The sequence below is a fragment of the Trifolium pratense genome, linkage group LG6 (assembly GCF_020283565.1).
Source record: "Trifolium pratense cultivar HEN17-A07 linkage group LG6, ARS_RC_1.1, whole genome shotgun sequence".
Lineage (NCBI taxonomy): Eukaryota > Viridiplantae > Streptophyta > Magnoliopsida > Fabales > Fabaceae > Trifolium > Trifolium pratense.
In genome coordinates this window covers 44,202,196-44,217,159 of record NC_060064.1, presented here as the reverse complement: position 1 = coordinate 44,217,159, position 14,964 = coordinate 44,202,196, and the positions used below count along the sequence as shown (strand labels likewise).

At 33.1% G+C, this 14,964-nt stretch overlaps 1 protein-coding gene and 1 pseudogene across 3 annotated transcripts; both read right to left on the bottom strand.

Annotated features, from left to right (window-relative positions):
• Positions 1-560: 560 nt before the first annotated feature.
• LOC123888050 (60S ribosomal protein L7-1-like) lies at positions 561-3,918 on the bottom strand. 3 transcript variants are annotated; one of them, XM_045937001.1, is made up of 6 exons: positions 3,849-3,918; positions 2,447-2,639; positions 2,203-2,300; positions 1,976-2,113; positions 1,189-1,291; positions 561-1,101 (listed from the first exon to the last, which is right to left on the bottom strand). In XM_045937001.1, the coding sequence occupies exons 2-6, from the start codon at positions 2,627-2,629 to the stop codon at positions 886-888; spliced, it is 738 nt and encodes a 245-aa protein (XP_045792957.1). In that variant the 5' UTR covers positions 2,630-2,639; positions 3,849-3,918; the 3' UTR covers positions 561-885. The 3 variants fall into 3 exon arrangements, with proteins under 3 accessions (XP_045792957.1, XP_045792956.1, XP_045792958.1); XM_045937000.1 differs by lacking the exon at positions 3,849-3,918 and adding an exon at positions 3,758-3,823; XM_045937002.1 differs by lacking the exon at positions 3,849-3,918 and adding an exon at positions 3,684-3,820.
• Positions 3,919-4,952: 1,034 nt separating this feature from the next.
• LOC123888049 lies at positions 4,953-13,156 on the bottom strand (annotated as a pseudogene).
• Between the last annotated feature and the right edge of the window lie 1,808 nt (positions 13,157-14,964).

The following is a 14,964-nucleotide window of genomic DNA, read 5'->3' as shown; positions in this document are numbered from 1 at the left end:
GTGTCTTAGCTATCGTGTATGCCAAATTGAAGATAAATTATAATTGTTACTTCAGTTTATTATATTGTACCACATGTTAAGTTTGTATTTCCTCATCAGTTTCAATAAACTATTATTCTTTTGTGGTGTTTGTTTTTTTATAGACAATTTTCAAGTATTCATAAATTGTTGAGTCACTTTTTATGAGCTCTGGATAACATGATATTATGGTTACTTCACTGCAGTAGTTCTATTAGATGTCAACAAAGGGAGAGAGTAATCCAGTTCGTACAATTCAATTCCCCTTTTTTATGATTCATAAAACTAAATCAATCACTTTAATGTACCGCCAAAAGCTTGCAGAAAATTCGTGTACCGCCCGCCAAAAGCTCGTCATATGTTTTGGCGTGTGTTTAGGTATTGCGATCCAACCTGTTGAGAGAGTGGCATGTCAAGTGCCTCACAGCCTGCCTGGTGTGTTTCACAAAGAATGAGAGCAATTCGCGACACTTTTCTTAAAATATTACTATTTCATATAATATCACTTCCTCCGTTATGTCCAACATATAATGGAAACTTCATTTCAGTACCCCAAAACACAGTTTTTAATATTGAAAAGGCAGCAAACTAGAGCATGGTTTCGAGTACTAATACATTCAACCAAACCCTTGCCTCCCTCGTATCATTGTTGTCAACGAACTCATAAATAAAGGATAACAAAAAGGGCTAAAGGAAATAAATGAAGGCGTAACGATACTACATAACATAACAATAAACGGTAGTATGTTTTTTAGTGACAAACCATCAAAATTCATGTGAGGGACAACACAAACCATCAAAACTTTGATAGTATTTTGTTGATGAGCTCGTTGATGTTCTGGACAAACCACAAAACTTTGACCTAAATTAATTCATTTTATTGATGAGCTCATTGATGAGATCCTCACGGTCCCCTGAATCGCCACCAATCTTGAATCGATTTTTCAATCCTTTCAATCCGTCAGCTGGCTTGTTCAGTTCAAAGGGCCACATAAATCTGACAACTTCCTTAAAGTGTGGACCAACATTTTCAATTTGATGAACCATGTCTTCTATGCAAACGATACCAAACTTTCCTAATTCCTGCAAGGCAAAAAATGGAAGAATTATAAAAACAATTAAGTAGGAGGGTCAAAAGAAAAATAGTAATCTAGGAACATTGTGTATTACCTGCTCAATAAGGTTATTATCTGTCAAAGGAACTTTTCGCCTATCTATTTTTGCATGTCCCTTCTTGTAAATTAGCTCCTTTATGTTTTTAAGATTTGGATATCTTCAAAAGAAGCAAATTTCGACAAAATTAGGAATAATCCTCAGAAACTGAAATTTGGGAATAATTCAATATATACAGGAAAGTAGAGATGAGAAAATAGCAAAAACATGTTTTTTCAAATAGAGTGGTGCTATTCACCATGTGTACTAACTACTTTACATAGTTGCTAATGCATCATTTTTCACATTTAGAAAAATACTCTATGAACAGTACGCATAAGGTTTGCCATTTTTCTTTCCTAAATTAATTGCAAGAATCAACTATAATATCCTTGATAGTGTCAAACATTACACAGAATTTTGAAGTTGATGTTCTGGTCAGAAGTTTCATTTCAAATTTTGGGGATAGGAGGGTCAGCTATATTGTTTAGAATAAAAGAAGTTTCCTTTTAACCTATAAATAGTGTTGTCAATCACAGAAAATAGTGGTTTGTTTAAATTCCGCTACGCCGCAAGAGTACAGAACCACTATTTAACAACACTTCGTACTACTAAATAGTGTATCAAAGAATGATAGTGATTTGTTCAAATTCCACTATACTATATAAAGATAACGCGACTATAGACACTAGTAATTTGACAAACTACCTAAAAGTATATGAAAGTTCTACAAATCAACCCTCCACGAACATATCATAGCATCAACTCATAATCATCTCATCATGAACATTAATCAATCACTTACCCATAGGTAACGTATGGTTCAACTCTCGCCAGTTTGGCCATCACTCCATCAGTTGGTTTCACAAAGACAGCACTGAATATTCTTCTCAATCCCAAACTGAATAAGTGTTTTCTGGTTGTAGGATGCATGTCTTGTTTCCTATAAAACAAATGAAGCAAAAGAAAGATGTTATGACTGTTCACAGAGACAAAAAATCAAAGCATCAAGGCATGAAACAAAGACACTACCCCTGTATACGAATGACAATTATGGGCTTGTTGCATGGGGTTGATTTTTCTCCCCGTTTCCTCTTGACCCTCCTTTTCATTCGAATGAGGTCGACCTCCTACACAAGTAAGCACAGATGGATAAAAATGTATTTAGTTTAGTGATTAGTGATATAATAAACTTCATAAACAAGTAAAATGTTGCAAAATTCATCAAATTGAACATTACATATATGAAAGAGGAAAATAAAGGTAAAAAAGCTACCCTATTGCGATATTCGAGAATAAAATCCTCAGGCTTTTTTATAAAGTCCTTGGACTTCCTCAACTGGAAATCTTTTTTCTGCAATTGGTCCTTTTTTCTCAACGCCAATGCCTCACTGTGTTTCCTCTTCTTCAATATAACCTCTGGAATATAGTTAAGAGCCTTTGGTTCCTCTTCAGCCATCTTTTCAGGTCTTCAATGACAAACACAATAGCTCATTTAGACTCAAACAGTAAGAAATGACAGTGGCAATACTAATAGATTAATACCATCAAGAGAAAATATCATATAACAGAGAGAAAAATAGAGTTAGAAATAGGAAAAGTGGGACAGGTTTTCCCCTTCCCTACACTACACAAAAACAACTATCAAGGTCAAACCGACCCTGATGCGGGTTATGGTAGACAAGACAACACCAACACCACCTCATATTAGACTATCTGCTACTTTGAACATGACAAAGAATACTAGTTTTAAATATAATGTTAGTCCCTGCAAATATAGTGTTTATTAGTTTTAGTCCCTATAAGTGTTTTTGATTGAGTTTGGTCCCTGTATATTCATAATTATTTCTTTTAGTCTCTAGCACCATATGTGGCCCAATATGACTAAAAAACCGTTTTTTAACTTACAGGGACTAGACCCAAAGCAAAAAAAGTACTATATTTCTATGAAGCACAGACAAACAGGGACACCGGATAAGACACGAACACCGACACATCGATACCAATAATAATTTGAGAAAATGAAATAATTCAATGTAATTATTAGGTGTCGGTTTCGTGTCAGTGTTGACACATGTCCGACACAGTGACCGACACCGGAACATGGCTAATCCGAGGAGTGTCCGTGCTTCACAGCTATATTTGTATGACTAACATCACATTTAAACCAAACAATTACTACATGTATGCCTTCCCTAATGCATTTGAGATCCTAGTAAAGAAATTACAACAACTAATATATTAGATAAAATTAATATTTGAACATCAGCAAACTTGTCAAATTTAAGTAGAAACATGTAACATGAGAAGTATTGAAACATGCATAAATCCACTTTTAATAACTATCAAGGTAAATTATTGGTAGCTACACAATCAAAGAGGTGCTAAACAACAACTAGTGAAAACAAATAATTAACAAAATATCAATTCCAAAAACCATTACAAAAACTACTCTATACTGTGAGCAACAAAACAGCAACAGAAGCATATAAACAATATTCAGCTGCAATAACCTAGGAAGTGAACACTCTAAACCAATCCCAAGCAGAAACGAAACGAAAGATAGAAGGAAACAGAAAAAACCAACACGAGAAACAATGTTGCGGTGGCAGTGCGTAGAATTAGGGTTAATGTTGAAACAAACGAAGCTGAGAATAAAACAGAGATGAAAGAAATACCTGAAGTTTGTCTTTAGAGGCGGAAGGAAGCGAGAAAGTAGAAAGAAAGAAGAAAGAAAGAGGATTTTAGCGTTTTTATTTGTTGGGTCGGTTATTGTTTATTTCAATTGGGCTCATTTATTGGGCCCCTAAAAATCAAGTCCACCGATTATTTTTTACACTAAATTATGAGATTTTTTTTTTAGAATGTTCATTTTATTTTATTTTTAATTGTGTATTAATTAAAAAATAATACCTCTAAGTTTAAAAATAATAGGTGTAGCACAAAAACTACATGATTCTTCTTAGATATCCTGAGTGATAACTATATCCACACATTCCTAACAAAAAAAAGATATCCACACATAATAGACACAACAAATACTCTTTTGTTTTTTGAGATATATATTTCACATAATGTGTTTTTTTATGAAAAATATTAAACAGTGTCCCCAAAGCATTAGTTAAGTATATTAATAAGAAAATTTTGTCTTAGAACTTGTTCATTCAATACATTAAAAATGTATAAAGTTATGTTTAACAAGTAACTTGCACACCGTTTAGCATGACTCTTATTTTATATACAGATATTCTTAAATTGCCCTTTAGTTTATATTTTTTTTCTTTTAGTCTTTTAGTCTTTTATTCTCAAATGATACTTTATAGTAGTTATTATGGAGATAGATAAGAATAAGATAAGAAGACATTTTTAAAATGTCAATAAAATCCTAGTATTAGGAGGCTGGTTCATAAAATCCTTTGATTGTCACATGGATTGAGAGGTGAGGATTTGTCATGTTTTCTTTAAAGTAAATCAGTGTGATGAAGCTCTAGTTAGTTATGGTTGTAATATTGGTATAGGGTTCCACTATTATGAGCATTTCCCTAAAGTTGTGAGTATCAATTTAATTTCCTGCATTAACATTATTCTAAAATTATTTTTAAAATTGTAAAATGTTAATCAGATTTGTCTCTAATAGTATTTGGCTATTTGCAAGAACTATAATGACATAAAGTTGGTAACATCATATATGCATTTAAAACTAAAAGATGTTAAAAACTCTAGATACTATATTAACTTTATGTACATAAAGCTAATAAAGTTAAAAAAATTAAATTAAATAAATAAATAAAAAAGACTATCTACCACCATCATATATAACTTCAACAAACGTTAATGCCTGCACCAAAAAGATGTTAATGGTCATCTAAACTAAACAGTAAAATCTCCAGTTACAATTCTAGAAGGAATCTGTTTCTGATACTTCTAACTGTTAGCAATCATTCTTCAGAGTAATTGTCACTATCTTCCTCGTATACATGGTATTCTTCTTCACTACCATTTTCTTGCGCTTTGTCGCCGCCAATTTCATCAGATCGAAAGCTACCAAAAAGCTCTTGTAAATGGGTCACTGAAATATTAGGATCTGAAAATTATGAAGGAATTCAAAGTGCCTGCAGGCATTTCCATCATATTTGCGAAAACAGTAACAATAAACTTGGCCATCAAAATGTCATGAAGATACGAGAATAATGTAGACCTTATTGTGATTGTAAGAGTGAACATGATTAAAGTAGGGCTTTCCCTTTCTGGATCCGATTTAGCTGCCGTCAAAATAGCCCAGAGACGCTGCAGTTAGAAATCTCAACTGTTGAATTAAGATCGGATGCTTCATATTGTGATCTCATCAAATTAGATTTTGAATACTAACTTGGGATACAAAGAGTCCGATCTTCTTGATATAACAGTCGAGATTTACTAGCTACAGTGACTGCAGTGTATTCTAACCGCAACTAAACCAAAAAAAAAAAATTATTAATCGCTCTTGTTAAGAGAGCCTCTTACTAGATCCAGTGTTCAGAGTTAGTTTCACGGTCATTTATGCAGGAATATCCTAATCAAAGACCAAAAAAAAAAAAGAATTTTCTAATCAACAATAACAATTTCAACTTTTCATGAAATGCTGCAAAGATCAGTATTATACTACTAACTTGTGGTAAAGATTGGAACTGCTTAAAGAGCAAGGTGGAAACACCAAAGAATGTACACTTAGGACGAGTTTTGGTTGAAGGAGATACACTCGAGGGAGGAATAACTTACGAGACAATTAGGTTCAATGCCTTGTCTAGTAGCCAAACAATAAGAAAAATTGACTGCAGCATGAAAAATTTGAAATGTGAAGCAACAAGGTAGTCTCAATTACAGGATTCAGAATCTTCTAGTCACATCCACATCAACAAAACTCAGACAAGATAATAATGAGGGTCCAAACATAAAACATTATTAAACTTAGTTCAAATAGAAAAGGATACGAGAAGGAGACGGCATTGGCATTTCAGTATCCCCTGTCTACACAAGCAACAAAATAAATTAGAAACTATCCGATTTAAAAACCATAATTGCTAACGAAAAAAACAAAAAAAAAATTGAAAAACAAAGATAAGAATTACCAGATCAAGTTCTTCTTCCGATTCCTCCTCGTCGCTGTTATTAGCCTCAGCTGCCTCCACATCATCATTTTCAACATTGTCAGGCTCTTCACTTTCTTCCAAGCCTTTTCCATATACAAATTGTTTTATCATTCATTGCTCAACAAAAACTTAATTTACCATACCAATATATAGTAGTTTTTAGTAAGAAAATAAAATAAATTTTGGTTTTGTATAAAAGATTTCCCAACGTTGTTCATAGTTATAACCTAAGAATTAATTAGAAAAATTATAACCTAAGAAACACGGACACTCCTCGGATTAGGCTTGTCACGGTGTCGGACACGCATCGGTGCCCGACACCAACACATACAATTATATTGAATTATTTCATTTTCTCAAATTATTATTGGTGTCAACATGTCCGTGTCGTGTCCGGTGTCAGTGTCTGTCCGTGCTTCATAGATTATATAACCCGTTACCATATTTTGCAGCAAATAACCACTGAAGCAAACAAACTAAAAGCTTTTGCTCAGAGGAACCAAGATACAATTTTCCCTTACCATGTTAAATCATATAATACCAAAAATAAGTATTATGTTAAGATCTCTTGAAATAGAGAAGTGCATTAGAAGCGTAAGAACTAACCAAAGGTCTAAAATTCTTCTAATATACATGTTATTGGACATGACAATAATTTATTCACTCTATTACATCCTAAAGCAATATCATTACGAAGAATCATGAAAAATCCTGAATAGTAGACATAACCTGCATTAGTTTGCCGGCATTCTTCTCCACCAAGCTTCACGACAGTCCTATTGCATTCTCTTTTCAATTTTTCAAACTTGGAAGTAGCAGCCCTGAGTAAACTCTCTGCACCAGGTTTGGGAAATATTGATAGGTACCTCACCATGAGACGTTGTCTAAGACAATTGATCTTGTTGAGTGAGAACCATCCAGATTCCAACTGCAAAAATAACATGTAAGATGCAAATTAGATAATTGATGGATTTTCTTGCAGTCACTTCATATAAAATGTAAGGTGCAACTTAGATAGTTAATGGAATTTCTTGCAGTAACTTCACACATAAAAGATAAAATCAAGCAAATTTATCATTTTCTATTTGTTGTGCCATAAATTAATACAACTCAATACGACAAATTCCAGAATTGATAAAATAAATCAGCGACTTCATTGGCTGTTGATTGTTCATACAAAAAGGAAAATAACCACTTTTACGTCACCTCATAAAAAACCATATAACACTCTACCTTTATGTCAGGGGAAATAAGAACAAGTCAAAAGCTGAGTAAAGCATGTATGTCTCTTCAATGTGTGACAATGTCAAATGCACCAATATAAAATAAACGAGATATTACTTCATATGAAAATCTTACTGTGCAAATTGCCTGCATTGGAGGCTTATTTATTTCGGACTGAATATAATCATCAACAAGCTCAAAGAACTGTAAAGATGTCTGGAACTTATGAGGGAAAGTACGAAAGGCACATATATCCTCCCATCTTTGATTCAATCTGCATGAAACAATAGACTTAAAAAATGGGAACCCAACACAAAATGAATGATAGTAATCAAAGTGCCAATAACTAGTTATGTTATATCAACTTGGAAGTCTGCAAAGAAATTCAACTGAGATTGTAAAGGGTTCCAAGATATTTTTCTCTTCACTTGTGTGTGTCTACACATATTATTCAACATTTGCTATTCCCTATTTCATATCCTATGCATATACACATGTATTAAGTTACTTACAAAATACAGTTAACTACTTTCCGCTGAAAAGCAAGAGATAAGTCAAACAAAATGACTTACTTATTGGCCCGGTGAGTATCACAAAAACTGTATAATGTTTCTGGTACTCGATAATCGATTCTTTGATAACTGCAAAACCAAAAATTTAAACACGTTTGATAGATTAAAGATAATATGATGTCAGATCTTTGGGTTGTGGCCACTGGCCAAGTAGGTTTAGTATTCAATGGTCCATTAGTATTAGAAATTATAACACTAATTACAGACAATATTTCTAAATGTTACAGATCACAATACCTATCAACTACAAGAGGATATACAATGTACACAATAAGCATGAGAAGAATGTGCATGATTCTAACATCATTTGTGACCCCCGTCACTGATCTAGTCTGTATTATAAATTTGTTACCTACGTATTGAAAGGTGCACAGCAATAACATTTTAACTCAGAACACAGTAATCTCATACAAAACATAATAGCAAGACAAAAATAACAGAACACAGATAATTTTAGCAATCAAGTAAGTTAAGACAATCACATATAATGCATAGAGGAAGACTCCATCCAACTACTGGATTATAGAATGGAAAACAGGAAATCACAGAGCAGCAGCCTCCTCATCAAGGGAAAGGCCCCAATCCTACTGACAGAAAATATTATTGATAATCCCAACAGAAATGCCCCCTCCAGATTTAAAAAAATCCAACCTACTAACTAACTTGCTGATGTAGCATTTTTTTTAGGGTCTTGCTGCTGAGTGCCATAAGGGCATTTTTAAGGATTCCAAATAAAAAAAACTTATTTATTGAAAAAGTTTAGTATTTGAATTTCCAAAGCATTGAATACACACATTTTCATAAATACTTACTATTTAAGGTTATTAAACAATGCCCTTAGGGCGCTCACTAGCATTTCCCTTTTTCATTGAGCAAAGTGGCACTCTTTGGAATATCATTTTTCTTTCTCCTTACATAAAACTTCAACTCCTTTGGCCTACTATAATAGGCTCATAGCTCAGCCCAAATCCATGGGCTGGACATGCATATCATCATCTAATAAAAAGTTTATCTGTTTATCATGTGACCCAAACACTTTGAGTGCAAATGTATAATATAATTGAAATCCATGAATTATTTAAAAATTAGGAATAAGTCTTACATGCGAGAATCAGGATCTTTGCGTGGATCATATCCTTTCTTTATCCAGAATCTTTGAAATGGTCCACGCGAAAAGTAGTAAGCAATTCTACATAGAAGCCTGCAAGAGGGATTGGAAAGTCACCTTACCTTATTATCAGGGCCAAGCAATTAAATTTTTTAAAAATTGAAAGTTAATCTGCAGAATTTGCACAAGTCACCTTCTCAACATGCCATCTGAAAAGCTTAAGCCCTTATCAAGCAACCGTTCAGTAAGTGAGTTTTTGGACCATATAGGCTTCTCATCAAACATTCTAGATACAACCATTTGTGACTCCCACTGATCTGAGCCTTGTGGTATGTATTCCTCCCAATTCACTTTTTTAGGAATTTGTAAGACAGCTAAGTAAAACCAGAACCACAAAAGTGCTTTGTTGCAATATGTTTTAAGATATTTTACTTTATAAAGTGAAATAAACATCAAAATAGAAAACTTAAAACAGTTTATTGAAATGAAAATGAAAAAATTAGTAGCAATCTATTCTAGCATTCCAACATCTTGTGTCAAAAAATCAGCTAAACATCTTGTATCCCAGAATGTACAACGAATGACATCAAACAAAACTAGTTTTTCTTATTTTAGTGTTGCTGGGAACATTCAATCGTAAAAATTTGGAAAATCACTAAGCAAATAATTTTTTTGGCATTAATAAAATTGATACTTTTATACCGAGAAATGAAAATGACAATTGAGCATATCTGTTTCGAACACATGTAATTCAAATACCTTTTAATAGAAAACTGTTAGGCAACTGGAAAGCTATTATATTATATATAAAAATAAATAAAAAAGCTCGCAATATTTTAATTATGGATTCAAATATATAAAACAGGAGTGAATTTAAGCAAAAATTATCCTACATTCGTGGAGGGAAACAAAAATAGGCATATTATAATCACATAGAACATTTCAACGTCAGTAAGTTTCAAATATGATGGTTCTACTAATGGAGTGTAGGATATCTTTAATGTAAAAATCAAGTTTAAGAACTGGCTCCATGTTGATCTGCACAAAATATTGCAACATGTAAGTTTTCTTGCTATAAATATTTCATGACTGGTGCCACAACATCAATCACACCTTATCCCCCCACTAGTTGTATATGACCAATGCTACCCAAACGAAAAACATGTAAAAACTATTTCGATTGTTATTCAGCTATGAAAAGATATGTACAACCCATTTTAGATATACCCAAAGGATTGAATTTTAGGTCTACACTACACCCTAGTAAAATATTAATTTGAACTAAATTTACCTCAAAATGGGTCTGTACAATTTCCTCTTCTTTCTTTTTTGAAGTTGACATGGTAGGTTTACTCAAGCTGAAATAAGAGAAAGAATAAAAAGCAAGATGAAATTTTCCGGTCAAAACTTTAGAAAGATAACCAATGTAAATGTTACAATAAAAATCTTTGAAAACAAATAACAAAGTAAAATAATATACCAAAACTGAACATAGTATAGTACGATTAAGATCTTCATGGCCACCTACCACCGATCAGTAGAGAGACAAGGCATGAAGATCAAAATAAACTAATTAAGAGTCTACGATAACCATCTGAATTCCCCAAGCCTCTCTAACGGGTAGCATAAAGGTATGGTATAAGGCACTATAAATGTACACAAGACAACCCTTCCATCATTTAAACATTTGAATGGGTGGGTTCTATATAATTGTGTACTGTATAGTATATTCCATGATTTTTTATTCAATAAGTGAGTGATCATTAAAAAAGTACAGTTAGATGAGCGTACACTAAATCTTCTGGCATGTCTTTTGGAGCAAAAATTGGAGGCACAATGAGCATAAAATCATCATCAGCCACATCTATGCGACTGCCCTTAGCTATGAGAGGATAAAAACACAAATCACTGACTTAGTAACATTTTGATTAAACACACTTCAAACATTGAAATAAAATAATCACCTAAATGTGTTTCTTCTGGCTCTGACAAATTTCTCTTCTTCCTCTTGGCAACATCCGCATGGACAGGAACAACATATTGGTAGTCTGTCATTCCTTCATGATTTGCAAAAAAGAAAAATAAAAACATACAATTTGGTCTGAAGGTTGGACAAAGATGATCAATCTACACCAAATCACCAAAATCAATTCCATTTCAAGTTTCTAAATACTAACCTTCAAAAAAATAAGCCTCGGGAACACAAGCAACAATATCAGCACAGATATTTTCCTCTTCATCTACTTTATCAGCAGCTCCGTTCTCGCTTTCAACATTATTTGCTTGCATCCCATGCTCCATTCCACACATCCGGTTAGAAGTTGTGGCACCATCATCATCAGGCAATTTTCTCTTGGATATTTTTAGAAGCAAAGCATTGGTGGGACGACACACTCCAAAAGCAGGATGAGAATAAGGTCTTCAGGACGGAACCGGAGCTCTAATTTGTTTGATTCTGAACTGCGAGTCTACAGATCATGACCAAGGTCATAACTTTAATTGAAGCCAGTATGGAGGGAAAAAAAAGTGAATAATCACAATAATAATAAATTTTAACAAAATTTTCCAAGCACCTTAAGGATGCCTTGAGTTCCGCCCAGTGTGTCGACGGCACGAGCGGAAGAGGATGGATAACCAGGATAGTGCACCAGAAATCCCTGAGGCTCCGGTAGAAACCCGGAGATTGTGCCATCCTTGATCAATCCCATTAACTTTTACCCTGCCATCATCGAGATTTCAATACTTATATTAATTTTTAGGCAACAAATAATAGTTGATTGTCAAGTAATATCATAAAAGGGAGACAAAAGTAATGATGCCAATCTCAAAATATTCCTGGTAGGTTCTACTTCTGACAAGTGTTGGTGTGTGAGTGTGAGTGTGTGATTGTGGGAAACGATCCTCTTCATTTCCCCTCTCAATTTCTCCTAACTATTACTAAAGTTCTGGCATGATTGGAGGTGTATAAAGGATATTCTGTCTCCACATAATATCAGAAATCACAGTATCGAGTTTATATTTCTAAGCTATAGTAACGAAGCGAACAGACAGTACGAAATGGAGAGGAACCGTGTTCTAATCAATAACAACAAAGTCAATGTACATGTATAGTGCAACTACTAAGCTTCAACACATCCCTACCCCAATAAAATCCAAAGTTAATGTAAATGTTCCATGTTTGCATAATTATGCCCTTAATGTAAATAAATGGACCTTATATAAAACTCCTACAAAATGTTTATATATCTTTCTAAAGACAAAATTACTAGCTAAAAACACACTGTTAACATAATTTTGAAAAACTTTCATGTATATTGACATTGATTACCTTAAAATATTCCTTGGTAAAAAAAATCAAAAGATCAAACTACCATACTCATCATACTTCCTAAACCATACTCATAAATAAATTTGATAGAAAAATAGCCAAAAAAAATCAAAACTTTATTTAAAAAAAAAAATGTTAACTTTATTATGCAACCATAGCATAGGCAGACAATATGATCAATTTTCACAGATGGAATTAGTTTCTGACAATACCAACTCAATAATGAAGTAAAGTTAAAAATCTCACAACCCAATTTATCTTTTTGTCATTATCACACAGAAAGATACACCAAAAACTAAACACCAAAACATTGCAAAGATGAAGAAGATGAAATCACAAATTAGCAAATAAGAAGAAGAAAAACTGAGCAATCAGAAAAATTACCTTGAACTTTGTTTCCCTTTTCCGTTTCACCCCTTTTTCTGTCCGAACTGAGCAATTGGGCTGTCACTGACACTAGAGCGCCGTCGCAGATGGTGAGAGACGCGGTGGACACTGGTTCCGTCACCGGTAGTGGACGGCGGCGCTGTGGGCAGAGACGACTGGACGAAGAAGGAGAAGGACCAAATTTTTGTATTCCCGCGTGAGACTTACTTGGTGGATTGTGGGGCTAAACTCTCTATGACCAATTTCTATAAACCAATTCGGTGGTTTATCTTAAACGAATTTTTCCCGAATTTGAACTATGAAATATTTTGATTTTTGTGAACCGAAATTTTTATAAGGGCAAAGGTATAAAAGATACATGTGGCTTTTCGATCGCAGTTACGGGGATCGAACCGTGGAGAAAGAATGAGACAAGAGACGGGCGAGAAACGAGAGAACAGGTCTTTAACAATCAAATACTCTCTCCGTCTCAAATTGAGTGACACAGTTGACTGTTGTGCACTATTCACACATATTATTTTGACTAAAGTTATGCATCGACATGCGTGAAACAGTCAACTGTGTCACTCATTTTGGGACGGATGAGTAGTATCTAACTAAGAATAGGTTTAGAAATGCGGGGACAGGGTCAGTAAATTAATAATCTGATTTAATTAAAAGTTTTTTTACAGATGATTTAATTAAAAGTTATTTATCTATATATATAATTCCTAGATAGTTCTCCTACTATCCATCTTAACCCTAATCCACATCACCCACTTACATCCAATTAAATCACACAATAATGCCACATCACTTCCTTATATTATATCATTTTCATCTCTATTTTTTTTTTGTTTCCACATCACTTCCTTATATTATATCATTCTCATCTCTATTTTTTTTTTTTTTTATATTATATCAATCTCATAATAAATAATAAAGAATTATGTTTCTCCAATTATCCAAAAATTGATGTCACAAGATGTTACAATTTTCTACATTATTATTGAATTGTACCTCTCCAATTATCCAAAAATTGATGTCACAAGATGTTACACTTTTCTACATTATTATAACATTTCTTAGTGACAATGAAGATGAACATAGTTGGATTCTCTTTCAACATTTATCCCATTTAAATGTCAACCGTTTTCATAGAAACAACAAAGAGTTTATAATTTAGTCACACAAAAAAATACGAAGAGTGTATACATTATTGACTTAATTACATTATAATTTTAGAGAAGAGTGAAGGTTATGCAAAAAGTTAGGTTATGGGATTGAAATATATAATAACCATTATCATTATCATATTTCATTCAATTTTAGTGTGTCGCCTATGCGTTGCACTATTGCATTGGCTGGCGCACCCCACAAAAAAAAATTCATTCAATTTTGATGGTCCGTACTCATTCTCTATACATATAGGTATATATATTGGTTGGAGGAAGTGATAAGTACATCACTTTTATATTATTATTATTATTATTATTATTATTATTATTTTCATTTTATAATACTTATTGTTACAATTTATACGAATAATTTTTCAACATTATAATATAAAATATCACATAACACCTGTGCATCGCACGGGTGTGGGACTAGTTACTAGTATTTTTATTTGATAAATCAATATATAAATACGTAGGATAATTATACTTGAATGGAAGATCATTTACTTGTTAAATTGGACATTTATTTACACAAGGTCATTTTTATCAATTTATAAAGTTATCATACGCCTCTCTCTTCTATTTCTCTTGTATTTCTCTTCAATCAAACAATATATCAAATTTACTCCATTTCTCACTTATTTCTCTCTTCTTTTACTCTCTCTTTCACCTATTTCTGTATTCACAACTTCTTTTCTAAACCAATCACACCCTTAGCGTTCCATTGTTTCTTGTGCACTCCGTAAATTTTCTAAAATGTCTCACTCGAGTTTTAGAACTCGATCTAAGTTTCGAGTCTTAGGGTTGAACTTTTTTTTTAAAATAAGCCTAGGGTTTGAATGTTGATACAACAAAAGAATCTATAACAACTTGAACGTTCAATTAAGTG

Coding starts and splice junctions, on each gene's coding strand:
- LOC123888050 (XM_045937001.1), bottom strand. CDS start 2,629: ATGGCTGAAGAGGAACCAAAGGCTCTTAACTATATTCCAGAGGTTATA. Junction 2,114..2,202: donor ATTGTCATTCGTATACAGGG/GTAGTGTCTTTG, acceptor TTTGTTTTATAG/GAAACAAGACATGCATCCTA. Junction 1,102..1,188: donor ATAATAACCTTATTGAGCAG/GTAATACACAAT, acceptor TTTGCCTTGCAG/GAATTAGGAAAGTTTGGTAT.